Source organism: Macrobrachium rosenbergii, chromosome 57 (assembly GCF_040412425.1).
Source record: "Macrobrachium rosenbergii isolate ZJJX-2024 chromosome 57, ASM4041242v1, whole genome shotgun sequence".
Taxonomy (NCBI): domain Eukaryota; kingdom Metazoa; phylum Arthropoda; class Malacostraca; order Decapoda; family Palaemonidae; genus Macrobrachium; species Macrobrachium rosenbergii.
The window spans coordinates 14,517,895-14,535,566 of record NC_089797.1 but is presented as its reverse complement, the minus strand read 5'-3'; the positions used below and the strand labels follow the sequence as shown (position 1 = coordinate 14,535,566).

Here is a 17,672-nt window from a genome sequence, read left to right as displayed (position 1 = left end):
AAGAGAATATGAACAGAAGAGGAATGAATGGGGTTGCAGCTAGGGGCCAAAGGGATGCTGCAAAGAACTTTAAGTGATGCCCACAGGGTACCGAGTGAGGCTCACTGACAGCACTACCACTCTACAAGATGCATGAAGCTTTACAATACAGTTATTGTAAGGTACAACTTCCAGAACCACCTTCTTGCCCTCCCTATAGCCTGGATATGAGGACGACGAAGAGAAGGATGTGGAAGAAGAGGAAGCAAGTTTTAGTTTTTCACTTTACCTTTATTATGCTTTTGTTCCTCTTTCCCAATTTGCCTGAGCATAAAGTAAAACGTGGGTTTTTTATTAGGTTCAGGAGTACCAGCAACAGGTGCAATCACAGGATCTTTCCAACAGGAACAGCTGTTATTGGGGGATCAACAGTAGTGACCTCTGGAGCTGAAACAGCAGCATGAGATCCCTTAAGTGAAAGCAAGCGGTTCAGGAAAGCACCAAACACAGTGCCTACTGTTAAATATACTCAAAATGAATTTTGCTTAACGGCATGCAGTAATCCTGATTTCTGTTGAGAATACAAGGTCAAGTCATAGATAATTTATGTTGAGTACAATCTTTTCTCCATTCTTGTTTTTAATCTATTGAAGAATATTATGTATTATTATTACACCATTTAACTTAGGGCACCTTGATTCCCTTAGATGCTTTCCTTTACTCTGAAAAATTTACTTGTGTACATTAGGTATGAAAAAAATAAAACTAGTTACATGAGATTTTAATTCAAGGAAGCTGTAACATTACAAAAAAACATTATTTTAAACAGCACGGGCAGATCTGATAAGGTAGATAGCAAAGACAAAACTGTAAGAAGGCTGCAGAACATAGTGTATTTAAATAAAAAATATTTATTAATTGTGCCAGTGGGTACATATTACAGTACAGCATATGAAGAAATGTCAATAGTAGGTACGCTTGATTGAAAGTCAGAAACTACATTTCACATAAGTAAATATTGCTAACTACATTCTTCAGAAGTGAATAAACCTTGAATGTTTCAAGGAACAATATCTAGCCAATGTAACCTCTATCATATATCAATGGAATTACAAACAAGCAAATGATGATTACAGTCACTATATTTTTATTACAATAAATATTTCAGCGCTAACCAGATATCTGCTTTATTTCTGCAAGCATTTAGGTTATTCCTTAACAGCTTTTAGAACTTTCCATGCATATTACAAACACAAACCTTTCCCTGACCGATAAGCATGATCATGACTGAGCTTTTGATTCCCTTTAGACCACTCCGCCAAATGACTAGTTCCAAACGAAATTTTGCCACATTCCTTAGCTAACACATATAGATGAATGGTTTAAATTATCACATTTCATATGCTAAGATACCTATCTTTACCTTCACAGTTAATTCTGAATTTAGAAGAAATTGCCAAAAAGAATAACTGAAACAGCTTTCCTTACTGCAAGATATAGTTGTATGCCATTCAACTTAGTAAAACAATGCACTTTATACCTTGCTAAGTACAGTGAATCTTGGCATTGTTTATCTACTTCTGTTTATAATACTGTACACAAACATCCTGCAGTTTTAATATATGCATACTTTATCCTTTAATGAATGTGAAAAAGATTAATATTTGTTGACATTATGAACTAACATGACTCAAAACAAATTAAACCCATGACCTCCTAAGGAACAAATAAAATCTAGGAAAATTAACAGAGAGAAGTAATAAAAGTAAACCATCAATAACAAACCTGATTGTACAAAACAAAAAAAGGAACAAAAGGGAATAGCTGACAGCCAAAATATCCCATTTCAACAGTCCAATACCAGCAATATGGGAGAGAAGAGAAATGGGAAGACATCAGACTTTTTGAATTAGTTGGAAGGAAATGATAAAATACATCTGATTTATTGTTATTGTTTAATGCCAGTCTTGAATATTAACTTCCTTGCAGTCAATCACCTTTGTATTTATATTCGACGCAGTCAAGCGCAGAAATATACAGCTAAGGAAGTAATAATGAAGGCAATAAGTGACAATCAGAAAATATGCAGGAAAATTATTAGTTACACTATTGGGATCCTTGAGCTTCTATCATGATTTGCTGCATCTGCTGTTGGAGTTTGGATATACAATCACGTTTTTCATCTGCTTTTTTCTCTAAATCTTCCATGCCATTCTCATGACGCTTTCTGAAAAATAAAATGTTACCTTAAACTGAAAGGAAGGAATATTAGTGAAAGAACATTTAATTCATTCTTCTAAATATTTTCAGTTACTTAACTACAAAACTGATAAAATGAATAACATACATATAACCATTAACGGTAACTAAACACCATCTAAACAAGCACAGTTTGCTACTAAACTGAGGCAGCATACAGTACTACAAATGGGTTCCCAACTTTATTAGATCTTAATAAATTACAACTCTAGAAATTTAACTACTGCATAAACTGAAGTTAATGAAGAGACTAACAAAATTTCTTTTCATGATTAGTTCCCAAATGGTATATGTTGTTTGTTGAAAACTAGACAATCACATGATATGCACCTTTCATGCGTTATTTCTCAAATTCTGCATATTGGGGTTATTCATGCTTTGTCACATAAGTGTAAACAATTCAAAGAAAGGAGATAGGATGATATGGCTTTGCTGAACAGCAGCACCAATATGCAGTAAATGTGTCTCGCTGTAAAACAAACTTCTCAGTTCCTGAGGTCCTTTATTCCTCACACAGTTGGAGTGTGGAACAGTCTCCCTGAGGATGTCGTACAACTGGAACTTTAAAAGTTCAAGCAAAGATGCAATGCATTACTACCCCAATACTATTCTTGCATTTTAATACAATTTTATCTATTTATTATTTTATTAATTTATTTTTCCTTTTTCTTCTTCCTAATGAACACCATATTCCTTGGAAGATTGAATTTCAAGTCATTGGCCCTGTGGGCTTGTTCCATATGAACAGCGTTCATCTTCTGAATAATAATAATAATAATACTACACAAAGCACTACCCCTACGAGCAAATACAGACAGAATATACATAACACAAAAGGAAGGAGGGAGAGGCCTACTAAGCATAGAGGACTGCATTAACATCAAGAGCACAGCACTGGGGCAATACCTGAAAACCAGTGAAGATGAGTGGCTAAGGAGTGCATGGGAAGAAGGACTGATAAAAGTAGATGAAGACCCAGAAATATACAGAACAAGGAGAATGCAAAACAGACCAGAAGAATGGCACAGCAAACCAATGCACAGACAGTACATGAAACAAACTAAAGAACTGGCCAGCAACAAAACGAGGCAATGGCTACAGAGGGGAGAATGAAAGAAGAAAACAGAAGGAATGCTAACAGTGGCACAAGATAAGGCCCTAAGAACCAGATATTGTATGTCCAAAGAACAACAGATGTAAATAACATCTCACCCATATGCAGGAAGTGCAATAAGAAAGACGAGACCATAAACCACATAGCAAGATAATGTCCGGTGCTCGCACAGAACCAGTACTAAAAGAGGCAAGATTCAGCAGGAAAATCCCTCCACTGGAGCCTGTGCAAAAAACACCAGCTAGCTTGCTTTAACAAGTGGTACAAACACCAACCTGAGGGAGTGACAGAAAACGATCAGGCAAAGATCCTCTGGGGCTATGGTACCAGACCAGATAGGGTGATACGAGCCAATAGACCAGACTTGACACTGATTAACAAAATCAAGAAGAAAGTATCACTCATTGATGTCAGAGTACCATGGGACACCAGAGTAGATGAGAAAGAATGAGAAAAAATTGATAAGCATCAAGACCTGAAAATCGAAATAAGAAGGATATGGGATATGCCAATGGAAATTGTACCCATAATCATAGGAACACTAGGCACAATCCCAAGATCACTGAAAAGGAACTTGGAAAAACCGATGCCGAAGTATCTCCAGGACTTATGCAGAGGAGTGCGCTATCAGAAACAGTGCACATAGTGAGAAAAGTGATGGACTCCTAAGGAGGCAGGATGCAACCCAGAACCCCACACTATAAATACCACCCAGTCAAATAGGATGACTGAGATAGAAAAATAATAATAATTAAAATAAACAAGCATTATTTTTGGGATGCAGAGCATCAAAATCTAATAATGAGTTTAATATGCTGTGGTTTTTATTGTCATATTCGTTACTCCACAGACTGAAGTTTGTTAAAGATAATGGATTTTAATGACAGTAAAAAAATTAAAAGAATATGTATATAGTACTGTGTTTAATCTGGTGATAGCAATTGCAACTCAGGCTGCCTTTCCAGCATCTTCATTTCATTTATTAAGCCTACAAGAACAGATATCCAATTTACTTTAATATTTATCCAGCTTCATGTAACTTTTGAAGTTAAAACTTGATCTGTTAGACAAAGGGGTTTTTAGGCCAATAATTTCGATGGACTTGTATAGCGCTCCAAAATCACTGAAAATTACAAATTCTTGTGGTGGCATGTTTTTAATCATAACACATGGTTGTACTGTGAAAACAAAAACATTTCCTGATTATGAGACCTGGATTTTTTCATTGGATACTGTTACAGTCAAATCCCACATCAGATAAGGTCTGGAACCATCTATATAAACTTAGTGTGGAGAAGCAAGAAAAAGGTGGTTCACAACTTGTACTGATTTATTTGGGGAGCACTTCTTGATTTGTTAGGTCGATGTACTGTTTCCATGATAGTTTTTCACTTTGCCATTTCCATTCTGGATTTAACTGATAACTGATCACAAATCGGTTTCAAAGTTTTAATACACATTACAATAGTACAGTATTGGAATTTTCTCAATTTGGAGAGGACAAGATTATATGAGATTGTTGAGTCTTCTTTGTGGGCTATATGTTTTATGGCTTTTGAAGAAATAATTCTGATCATTCTTCTCACCATCCAGGCATTTTCTTTTTAACAGTAACACTGTTGAATATAAGCTGAAATAAGAAACCCAGCAAATGAGATCCTGAGGAAGGTCAAGATTCTTCCAGAACTCCCACTTCACTGTAAGGCTGACCAGAAAAATTCCAGCAACAAACCATAAACTGCAGAACAGAATCATTGATGGATGAAGTGGTTTTCTAACCCCTGTGCAGCACCAATGATTCTAACCAGAATGGAAAGGATGGTTAATGTTATCACTGCTCTGGAAAAAAATGAGGAGAGCAGGGACTCCCCAACTCTCTACACACCTCTCAAGTGTTTGACAGGAGAGGGTTAGTAGAAAGTCCTTTGGAAGACCAAGAGGATAACTAGGCAAGAGGTCATGCCTGGAGAAGGAAGAGGGCACACACAACAGTATTCACACTGCATCCAGCTCTCTGCCAAATCTTATTATCTCCAAGCAGTGTTCAACATCAGCCCACGATGAATGGTCTCAAACTGTGCCAAACTTGCAACTAACCTACACCTTCTCTTGAAGCTTCAATTCCAGAATGGGTCAGAGAACAGCATCTCTTCTACATGAGAAGAAAATTCTAAAAAACAAAAAACAAAAACAAAAAAAAAAATTGAAGGATAACCCAAAGAGATTCCAACACCCCTCCCCTCCATTCCAGACACAAATCATCAACCGCAGAACAGAATCATTGATGGGTGAAGTGGTTTTCTAACCCCTGCACCCTCCATTGATTCTAACCAGAATGGAAAGGATCATTTATGTCACCATCACTCTGGAAGAAAAATGTGGAGAGCAGGGACTCCCCCACTACCTAAACACCTCCCAAGTACTTGAAAGGGAAATTAGCCCTGGTTACCTACCAGCCCGAACTATATCCCCAACTCATTACCCACTAATTGGGTAATTAACTGTCAGCGTTACCAACGCTTACAGGAAAATCTAACAAATGAGTTACCTAGAAGTACCACTTGGCAACGCTGCTGCAAGTCCCGGCTGTGTATGGCCGAGAACCCCAATTGCGTTATTCATTAATCAAATTGAAGTGGGGAGGAGGGTGGGAATCATTCAGGTGTTCAGGTAAGTATTACAATATTAGTTTTATTATGAAAACTTCATATTGCAATACACTCCCTGAACACCTGAATTAGCCCGATTAACAAAATTTAGTGGAGGTGGGTTCAATTAAGTCAGACCGACCTACCAACAAGTAAAGCAGGTAACTCATTATCGTCTATTCTGCATAAAAAACAACAAAAACCTCACCTGGTAGTCTACTTAACAGGTGGGGATGCCTGGAAGGAGAGAGTACCCTTAACGTCAGTCTCGAGTCATGGTACTGTCTGGGTCGAGCTACTTCCCATGTGGTATTCAAGGAAAACCTCCAACGGAAGAAGGGAACTAACTCCCATGTGGCTAATCAAAGCCTCGCATGTAGCGGAGCCTGGCGAACCTCCCATGTGGCTATTGGTAGCCTCTCATGTATGGAGGGGGGAACGACGAGTCTCCCATGTGGCTATTGTAGCCTCTCATGTACGGGAGGATAAGTTGAATGTGCAGTCGGAGCTTCCGGGTACGACGAATCATTGCCGTCCGTTGCTGTCGATGCTGTGCCGGAAGGTTGAATAAATCTAGCTGAAAACCACCTGGCTATACCTATCCTCCTCAGTTTCGAAAAGAATTCCGATTCACTGACAAAACTACTCCGATGACAAAACTACTCCTATCTTATGCTGTCTAACCTTGCCCCTACTCTCCCCACCCCCACCTTTCATCTACCCTTTACTAAAGAATTGAATTGGCCGCCACAAAAGGACCCAGCGAGTAACCCTTATCCGACGAAAATTGAATGTCCTTAAGGTAGAAGGAAGTGAAAACTGATACTGATTTCCAAGTAGCTGCTTCTAAGATTGCCGACACCGAGAAATTCTTGAGAAATGCCGACGATGTCGCTACCCTCTAATACTATGAGCTCTTGGGCGTTCAGAGGAGTTCGATGGTTCCGAAAGAGACGAAGAATTAGCCGACGCTTGTTGTATTACCTCTCTTAGAAAAAACTAATAGCATTCTTCGAGATCGAGTGTGAAGGGCACGTCTGGGAGAAACGAATAACGTTCTCGGGTGAGGCAACATCTTTTCTGTGCGTGATAAATAAGCCTTCAGCGCCCTGACCGGATATAATAGCATTTCTGAAGCGTCACCTCCCACGAAATCTTCTAAGGACGTTACTCTAAACGCTCTGGGTAAAGGATTCGATTCCGATTCGATTTTAGCTACGAATTCCGGCAAATATGACAGAAAAATATCTTTCCCTGAGAAAGATACAGTTCTTGAGACAGCTCGAATCTCTCCTACTCTTCTAGCTGTGGCCAGAGCAACTAGAAATAATACCTTCTTCGTTAACTGTCTTAATGACAGTGTTTCTAATGGCTCGTATTCTGACGACCTAAGGAGAGTCAAAACCGCCGCTAAATCCCACGATGGTGCCGAAGAGAAGAACTGGGCGTTCTATCTTAAAAGACCTTAAGAGATCGTGAAGTATTCTACTGGTCGCCAATTCTGGGAGATGGAAACGGAACGTACTACTAAGCATTGATCTGTAACCGGCGATCGTGAGTACGAAAATTTCTTTTCTTTCCTCAGAAAAAGAAGAAAGTCCGCTATCTTCGCTACCGTTGGTAGAGAAATACGATGACCTTGGTTCCGGCACCAACTGCGATAAACTGCCCACTTGGCCTGATATAGTTTTCTGGATGATCTTCTCAGACAGAAAGACAGTTGGCGAGCCACTGCCTTAGAGAGTCCGGCATGACGTGCTGCTCGCTGGATAGTCTCCACGCAGCTAGCTTCAGCACGCCGGAGGTTCCGGTGGAAGTGATGGAAGTGCGGCTGTCTGAGAAGATCTTTCCTCTCTGGCAGGAAAACCGGAACATCTATTAGTAAATCGAGAAGGTCCGGGAACCAAGGTCTTTGAGGCCAAAAAGGGCAAATCAACGTCATCTCGGTGTTGCAGGAGATCCTGAGTTTCATTAACACTTGTTGAATCATTCGAACGGAGGAAATGCATACGTCTGCATGTCGTTCCAAGAATGCAACATGGCGTCCGTCCCGAACGACATGGGATCTTCTACTGGGGAGAAGTATACTGGGAGGCGAAAGTTTAGTCTCGTGGCGAACAGGTCTATGGTTGCTGGCCATTTCTTCAATAGAAGTTGAACCTCCTCCTGCACTAACGTCCATTCCCCTAGAACCTCTTGCGATCGGCTTAGGCGTCCGCCAAAACGTTGAGTTTCCCGATACGAATTGAGGGAACGAGTAGTAGTCCTGTGGCACTCGCACCAGCGGAGAATTCTCTGGGCGACTTGATTCAAAGTTTGTGATTTTGTCCCCCCCTCCTTCTTGAGGTATGACACAGCGGTTACGTTGTCGCAAAAGAGCGCTACCGTCCTGTTGCTTAACTGATCTGCAAAGCAACTTAGAGCCTCTTCTACTGCTCGTAGTTCTCTGTGGTTGATGGACTCCCTCCGATCCAGATTCGTCCAAAGGCCTCTGGCCTGACATTCCTCCAGGGTTGCTCCCCAACCCTGATCCGAGGCATCTGTGTACAGATGGAAATCTGGAATGGGGAGTCAAATCTTCGCCGATGGTCAGATGATATTCTTCTGACCACCACCGAAGATCCTTCAGGCAAGAATCGTCCCAGACTATGAACGCGTTTTCTTTCCCGAAAGTCCCAGCGATTCCTGAGACATGCCTGAAGAGAACGCATCCGGAGACGAGACCCTGGAATTAGGAGAGAGGGAGGCCATCCTGCCCAGCAAGCTCTTCCATAGGCTTACAGGTTGCGCTCTGTTCGATCTGAATGTTTCTAGTTGGCTCAGCATTGCCAAAACTCGTTCCTCCGTCGGGAAAGCCCTCAAACGACGTGTCTGAATCGCCCAAGTACAGGCAGTCCCCGGTTATTGCGGGTTCTGAATCGTTATCCCTAAGTACGTTTTTGTCTGAGCTGGAATCAAGAGCTCTTTTCTAAGTTGATGCGTATTCCCAACTTTTGACACAAATTCAGCAGAAGTCCCTCGCCTGCAAAACTTCCTCTACTGACGAAGCTTGAACTAACCAATCGTCGAGGTATCGCCTCATCCTGAAACCCCGACGATGCATTATCTCTGAAATAGGAGACATCACCCTCGTAAAGACTTGAGGTGCTGTGGTCAGACCGAAGCAGAGGACTCTGAACTGAAATGTTCCAGTTGGACCCGAGAATCGAAGGAACTTCCGAGATTCCGGATGGACCGAACTTGGAGATAAGCGTCCTTGAGGTCCACTGAAATCATCCAGTCGTCTCTCGGACCGAACTGCAGCACCGACTGAAGTTTCCATATGAAACTTCGGGAGATGATGAACCGGTTGAGACTCGAGAGATCTATGATGGGTCTCCAAGATCCTCCTGACTTTGGAGCCACAAAAATCCGACTGTAAAACCCTGGGGAAGAAGGAGCGGGTTCTAATGCCCCTTTTCCCAAAAGGGCTCGGACTTCTGCTGCTAACGCTATTCCCCTGATGGAGGAAGGGGAATAACTGGGAAGATGAACCGGTGAGCTGGATAGAGGAGGCAGGGAACGAAAAGGGACTCTGTACCCCTTCCTTAACACCTCCACTACCCAACTCTCCGCGCCATACTCCTTCCAGGATTCCCAGAATGGAGCTAGGCAACCTCCTACCGGGTGCAGACGAGGGAAGTGTCTCCTATCTTCCGAAAACCCTTCTTAAGGACAGAAGGTTTCGGATCTGAAGCAGAAGCTGAAGTCTTGGATGAGAAACGGACTTTCTTAGGGGACCTGGTTGGTGATTTGGAACGGGTCCGCTTGGCTGGAGATGTCATCCTGGAACCTCTCGGAGATCTAGAGGACTGTGCTGCCACTGAGCGAATCATGGCTTGCTGTGACTCGACAGCTGAAGAAGAGGAAACGAAATTTACCATCGATGGGCCAGAGTTCATCTTCCTCCCTGAAAAGACTGTTGCTGAGCGCCAAAGGTGCTCTCAACAGAGCCCTTTTGTGAATATCTGGATAATGCGGAGGTAGATGGTTCAGAAAGAAATCCCTCCTTTTCTTACCGAAGAAGGTCGTACAACCGGCCGATATATTTGCCTGATAAGCCAGTCCCATTGACACCGAAGTGATGAGATTGTCGAACAAAACCGGGTCCGAGGAGAATAACCGTCCTGTTTAAGGAACCCCATTAAACCAGATAACATCCACATCGAATGGGATAGAGCCTCCGACTGAGAACGAAAAGTGTCTTCCAAAATACCCGCTTCTCTCGCCGTGACGGAAACCAAACGATTCAAGAAGGGACCCTAGATAGAAGAGCTTCCACTGATTCATTAAGAGGTACCCCTAACACCCGCAGAAGGGTTACCCGCAACCTTGTAAAAACCCTTACGAGAAGGAAGTAAGGCGGAATCCTGCCTACCGACCCAATTAATGCCGCTAACCTACCGTCCGCCTCCCTCAATGCCTGCTCGACACGGCCAAACCAAACTAGATTCTTTGGTGCATGAGCCACCACTGGTTTCGTCGCAAACAGTGACTCAAACATTGCCTGATTAGGTTGAAAAGGTTCTTCCGGAGCCTTGGACTGTGGGTAAAGAGCATGAATGAAGTCCACCATCCGCTTGTATTCGCTCGTTCGCTGAAGGAGAACAGGCTTCGGTACCGGATCCTCTTCCTCGCAAGAGAAATCCTTATCAGAAAGATCCGACCGAGTCGAGACAGGAACAGAGACAGGCTGACCCCTAGAAAACGCTGGATCAGTTAACCCGAACACGAAATACCTGAGTGCGCAAGACGCACACCTGGGGAATCAACCGCAATGTTGCGGGCAGCCGAGAAGGGTTGCGCAAAACCCGCACTCTCCAACAACGGTGGAGCTACGCTGAGCCAGACACACCTGGGCGAACCACGCCCCCTCAGAAAACGGAGAAGCTGCAATACTACTCCAACCCCGAACTAGGCTGAATAACAGAAGCATGCTGATGAGGAATCGCCGCAGCAGACACTCCGCTATTTGCGGAAGAAGAACAAGGTGGGAAAAACTCATGTTGACCATAGAAATCAAACCCGAACCTACAAAAACCGTCCTAACCGGAGGAACAGAGACACCTGTTGGAAAGGTAGAGAAGGAAGGTACAGTAGGAGGAAGAGAGAAGAAGAAGCCACACTCGGGAAACCACCGGAGACCCTGCCGATGACGTCATACATGTAGGAACGCACCAGACGGACCGGAGCTCACAGGAGTTTCGCATGGGAAACTGCGGTGCCGAACCCAAAGCGATTGTGGATGATAGGTTACCCGTAAACCTAGCTACTGGAGTGATTGTTGAGACTACCGGGGCGAAACATTGAACACGGGAACAGTCGCACTACCAGATGTCGCAGCAACAGGCTCCGAAGACGAGAAAACATATGATTTGTGGAAGATTGTCCCGAAGGCAAGTCCGTTAACGGTAGAGAGCTCGGATGAGCGAGAGAAGAAACCGAAAGTCTCCCAAAGAATGACCGAAACGGAAGGTTGAGAAAAACCCAAAGAAGAAGATTTTGAAACCATAGGAGAAGAGATGTCCGTGGATACAGAAGAAGCCATAGATTTTAAGGAAAGAAAATAGACCGATTCTGTTCCCCTGATAATCCTGTAAAGCATCATTTGTAAATTCAGGAAGATTTTTCAAGACATGCTCAAAAATGTTGGAAAACCCAATATTAAAACAATTTCTAACCAAAGATCTGTAGCCTTTAGAGAGTCCCAACAGATCAGCATTATACTCTGCAATGTTCAGCAATTGATCAATTGAAATGGACTCTGAAAGGGACGAAGGTTTGTCCCCAGGGGAAGAAGAAACTTGGAAGAAGAGAAAGGGATACTTTCCAACCTATCCACACTAGAAGAGCTAGGAACCAAAATTGAATCATCCTCTACCAATTAGCAACCTTTTGTTGCAGAGAGCCTACTGCGGGAAAAAAAGAACCGCTGTTGGATCCAACAAAGGAGCCGCAACCTTAATGACACCTGACTCCGACTGCACCTTCAACTTATCTTCCTGATTCTTTACTACCGTCCTATCTCTAACTGTCTCGTCAATCCTAAATTAGATTTTACCTTAGGACTTACGTTACCAGGGTGAAAGGGGAAATCTGCTGCTGACACTGCCTGCTCCGCACCGGGGCCGGTAGATCCTACCTTTGAGGTTTGCGGTTCTCCATGACCCCGCCACCCATTAGGGCTGATTCTGGAACAGGCAGGGGAGCTGAAAAAGAGCGATTAGGTTCTGTGTCCCTATTAACTTTTTCCTGATCCTTTATCTCTGTTAGTTTTGACATGAAACTTGAAAACAAACTAGACATGCTGGCTGACAATTTGTCTTCTAATTTCCTAAATAATTCTGACTCTAAAGCCTCTTTGTCAAAACCCTGAGTTTCTACAGCTGAATCCTTACGTTTACTCTTAGAAGCTAATGATTTCCTATGCTTGAGATAATCCTCCATCTGTGTTGTCGACCATGACCTACACTCGTCACATCGCAATGTGACGCTACATTGTACCTTCCTGCAATTTATGCACAAACTGAATGTCTGTCGTTTTTAAGGGTACTCATCCTTTTCTTGCAGGCGGTGCATGAACGATGGGCTGCAGGTGTCTCCAGCGGTAGCGATCTCGGTCGTCCACGGCAGAAGCAGAAGTGGAAGCCGAGGAGTTGTCCAAGGGTGGTGTCTTATCCATTTTATCCATTTCAAAATCCAAAACGCCAGGCCAAGTCAAAACGGGAGAAAGAACAATCCAGAAGAACAATCCAGGAGAAAGGGTGAAAAACCAGTCCAAGTCGTTATCCAATCCAAAAACGAAAATAAGGGAGTCGGGCTAATAACCAAAATTTCGCCTGATGTAGGACAAGTCCATAGCAGCACGCGGCGAACAAAAAGCAATTGAGGTTCCCGGCCATACACAGCCGGGACTTGCAGCAGCGCGTTAACGGTACGCTAGGTAACTCATTTGTTAGATTTTTCCTGTAAGCGTTGGTAACGCTGACAGTTAATTACCCACTTAGTGGGTAATGAGTTGGGGATATAGTTCGGGCTGGTAGGTAACCAGGTGCTAATTATTATTTCAGGTGTTCAACCCATGATGAATGTCCCAAACTGTAAAATTGCAGCAATAGAAAACAGCCCACCAAACTAAGAGAATCAAACTATTTGTTGTTCAAGTGTCCATGACATGCTGAACAATACAAACCACAAAGGCAAGAAATGTTATAATTACTCATTATTTAGGTAGCTGTATCCCTCACATACTGAACAAGTCTAGCCTAAAAATATCCAAGTAATAAACACATTTTGAAAACCAAGCTGAGTTCCTTAATCAGATCTGTAGACATGACTGGAGGGAAAAATTATTGGGTTAACAACAGGTGACTTGACAGTGCCTTGACCCTCACCTACCTGCCACCATTAACTACCTTGTTGCCATACTTCAATGACCAAACCAACTGTAATTTATCCATATAAAAGTTTAAGATTTGTATTCTTGTTGAAACAAAGAAAAAAGCCAGGCATATGTTATTTCTTTAGTATTCCTGGCATATATTGGGGCCCATCAGTAATGCACAATTGTTTTAGTAATACAGTATTAAAATTAGGAACTTGAGATAATTCAGTTAATCTAGGCAAACAACAAACCCTGACAAGGTCTCCTCCAAATAGATCTGGCTAAATGAGATTTTATTTCATTAAAATTTCACTATTATAAAATATGTCCTTACATTTCTTGTCGAATATAATCGATTCTCTTGCCCACATTTTGACGAGCTTCTTCTAAGTCTTGTCGGATAAGTGCTGGCCCAATAAGCTTATAGACAACAGCATTTTCACCTAATAGATCCAACTCCTGTGATAAACAGACAAGTTCTGTTAGTTAGTAACTGTGGAATGGTCAGTCATACTCCTATAATACATTTAAAAAATACTTAACAGCATCCTTTAATTAGAGGACATCATTTTCTGGGCTACTACAGTACTAAAGCTGTTTTCCAATTAATGAAATCTATAATCCATTTTGTAAGCAACATTCAATACAAAATTTGTTTTCCAACAAATGGCCATAGTGTAATGAGCCACAAGAAACTTTAGAATGAACAACAAATCATAATTCTGTAATGCATTGAAATATGAAGACAATTTTCAAGACTGATTTCATTCCATCTTATTTACTGTACTGTATAGTATATACCTAGTTTCAGGGATTAACAATCTTTTCATCACAGAAATTTACGACTTAAATCTTCCATACCTCTTTAACTACTTTATTTTCATTGAGTTGTCCATCAAGCTGAGACCGCAATGTTGTTGTTTTCGTTAGATCTGGGGAATAAAGTTATATTATTAATATCTATAGTGCCCCAAATTCTCCAATTTATATGAACATATTCCGAAGGCTGAAGTTAATTTGTAAAGAAAAAGTCATTCATTTAACAATCCTGTTCAACCTGATACTGACCTCATATTAACTAATTTTTACTAAATGTGACATAGAATTAGGCTAAGCAGTGTACCAATAGGTACAGAGAAAAATCTAACACACTATATTCCTTCCTAAAACTGCCAATCAGTCAACCAAGATTGCACAAGGCATACATAAATCCAATTTTTTAAAGAATGGTCCCAAAATACAGTAGTTATTCAGTTATCTCCTAATAAGCATTCCAGCATAAGCTAAGGTAACAAGTTTAAAAACCCTTACTATTCCAGTCCTAGTCCCTCTAACATTACTTGTCCCAATATCCATTTTGGCTTGTTCCTTGACCTAACTCTTTCTTTTTACATATTAACCCTGATACTGACTTAATTTCTTTCTTTTTTTTTTTAATTTCCAGTCCTTTCTTCCAATATCTTTTTCTTGGGGCTCTGCTCTGAGCTTGGAAATAGCTTAATCTCTTTCTTTCTTTGTCATATCTTGATCAGTAACTAAGCTATACTTTTGTTGCAGTCAATGTAGAGTGAGGGGTCAGAGATAATGTAGGCCTAGTAATCATTTCTGCAATAGGCATTTTAGAGGGAATAAGAGGCAACCTAACCTGACCTCTGGCACTGTGCCCAAACCTAGCCAGGAACTCCCACAAAATTAAGTTTTAACCCCTCACTCAGCATTTCTACTTCTCTTGTTTTTGTGTGGTCTGCTCATTAGCATACATACTTGAAATTTTTTTGCATTAATATTCCCCTCTTCATTTCTTCCTATTTTAACCTAACTGGCACTGGCCTTACCCAACCATTCCTTGAATCATTTCTCTTCCCTGACCTTATTGCCTTCATCTCTACCGTACCTCCCTTATCCCACACTAGACTAACCAGAGCGGATGCAGAGTAAGGGGACCGGGGTAGGTGTGAGAAATCCAACCGAGAAAACAGGCCAAACCTAACCTTTCCTAGAAGGCCGTGTCCTGGCCTAACCAGACCTTACCTTCCCAACCTTACTTAGGGAGCCATCCCCTGACTTGATGGGAAACCCCCCTTCCCCCAAGTAACAATGAATCTCGGAAATTGATCAGCGTGACTAGGGTAAACACTGCGACATTCCTCCGGTGTTTGGACACTTCCAGAAAATGCATTCGAACGCGCCCCCTTCAGCATCAGTGAGACTTGTGCCACCTCTACATTCCTATCAATGTAACAGTTTTCTCCTAAATTATGAAATAATGGCATATTTCCAATTAAACAGAGGTTCATTAAGATTTAGCCGTGCGCGGTATTAACTTACCGGCTGCGACGCTCTCGAAACTTTTACTTAAAACACTTTAAAAGTGGACGAGCGACACTATCTCAATATTTGCCGAGTCACTTGTGTAAACAAACTACCTATTTCCTGCGTTAAATCTGCAAAATTTGTACCCATAGACGCTGACACTGTTTCCTTGACATCAGTGGTAAACGCTGGTATTTTTGGGGATTGGACAGGGAACTCTAGCGAATTTTCGGGACGCCAGAGTGCTAGATAACATTTAAATAACTAGGTACCTAAACACCAGAATAAGGTTATAAACTGAGTAAATGTATTATATTTTCATTATAATTCATTTGAAAATATTTGTTGTTGGAGCAAACCAGATTCCTGAGACAAATTTCAACACTTTTGCTGTGAACATTACGATGTAGCTATTTTTCGTGTTTCCCTATTTTTTTATTTAATATATATTAAATACCGTGTAATATATATATATCACATTCACAGTGTAAGTTTTGTCAAATATAATTAATAATTTTGGATTTAAAACCTTTATTCCAGTCCAGTATTTTGACGTCATGGCATCTTGACTCTCGTACCAGTTCTAGATAAATTGTCATACTCAACTTTCTTGCATTTTTCCCAAAGTGGTAACACTCATATGTACACATTGCATGTGTGAGAAGTATACATGGTAATATGTACTTAAATAAATGAAAAATCCTAACAACAAAATACTACATTTCAAATAAATGAAAAGTCCTAACAACAAAATACTACATTTCTGTCGTAAAGAGTTCACTAATGCGTCGTCCGCTCTCAGATGTTTGTGACAGCCAGATGTACAATAAGGCTGGAAAATTGTTGCTGCTACAGTTTCGCTATTTTGATGGAGTAAAGTACTGTAAGCAATCATTCTAACATATTTTAAGTGGTATTTTGAGAGAATTAAAAACAAAATGTGCATAATTACAATCAAATACGCACTGTGGAGCTTCAGTTGTGATGTCAGTAAGGATAAAACCATGGATTAAAGGTAAAAATGCATTTCAGTTCAACCACATGACAGACAGCAATTCCATGTCTCATATTTTCACTAGTATAGGCAACAAAATGTTGTTTTATTGTGCCGATTACAACAAAAATCTTGAGTAATGTCTATAAACAACATTACACATACACGCAATTAATGTCAGTACACAGTTAAATGAACGCTGGGAAGGAAGTGTCCCATCACCATTAATTTTGTCACAGTCTTTGGGAAGATGCCATATTGGATTCAAAATTGCCTTTAACACCTATTTTACAAAGACTTCACATGCTTACTTTAGTTCATATGGCAGTTTCCTATAGCTCATTTTGTTAATGAAGCTTCAATCTTTTGAAGTTTTCTTAAAGGTTTAAATTTTTTTGTTATTTCTCCAATTAAATATCGAGTGAAATGTGAAAATTCTGCCACCCATGTGTCTCAACCCTGATCATTTACCCTATACTAAATTTCCATTCGGACACGTGGTCTGACACTACGACCTAACCAATAACAAACTCGACCTAACCTTTCCTAGTGTGTCGTGCCCTGATCTAACCAGAACTTACCTTCCTAATCTGACTTAGGGCGCCATACCCTGGACTCCCACAAGTAGTCTAACATTTGACATCCAGTACATGGACTGGCCTAGGCTACCCCTTTGTGGTAGCCCGCCTACCCCTGTCTCCCTACTCAGCATACTACCCATTTCGTAAGGACCAGAGTGAGAATAATGGGTCTGTCAGTCTAGTCAATATAAAAAATTACTCTGCTGTCATGTTAATCGGTTGAAAGTTGATGTCGGGTTGAATTCTGATGACACAAATTCTACCATAAAGCAATGACCTTAATTATTTTGTTAATTTTCATTATATGCTTAAGAACTACTATGCTACTTCGGTGGGATAAAAGTAGAACCTCTCCTGGGTT

General features: G+C 41.2%; 1 protein-coding gene across 1 annotated transcript in view; it reads right to left on the bottom strand.

The window, feature by feature from the left end:
• Positions 1 to 745: 745 nt before the first annotated feature.
• Pfdn6 (prefoldin 6) overlaps positions 746 to 17,672 on the bottom strand; it is a 17,210-nt gene continuing 283 nt past the window's right edge. The window contains exons 2-4 of the mRNA XM_067101538.1: positions 14,285 to 14,355; positions 13,758 to 13,882; positions 746 to 2,206 (exon numbers count right to left, since the gene is read on the bottom strand). Coding sequence (XP_066957639.1) covers positions 2,086 to 2,206; positions 13,758 to 13,882; positions 14,285 to 14,355 — 317 coding nt within the window. The 3' untranslated portion in view covers positions 746 to 2,085. The remainder of the gene's footprint in view (positions 2,207 to 13,757; positions 13,883 to 14,284; positions 14,356 to 17,672) is intronic.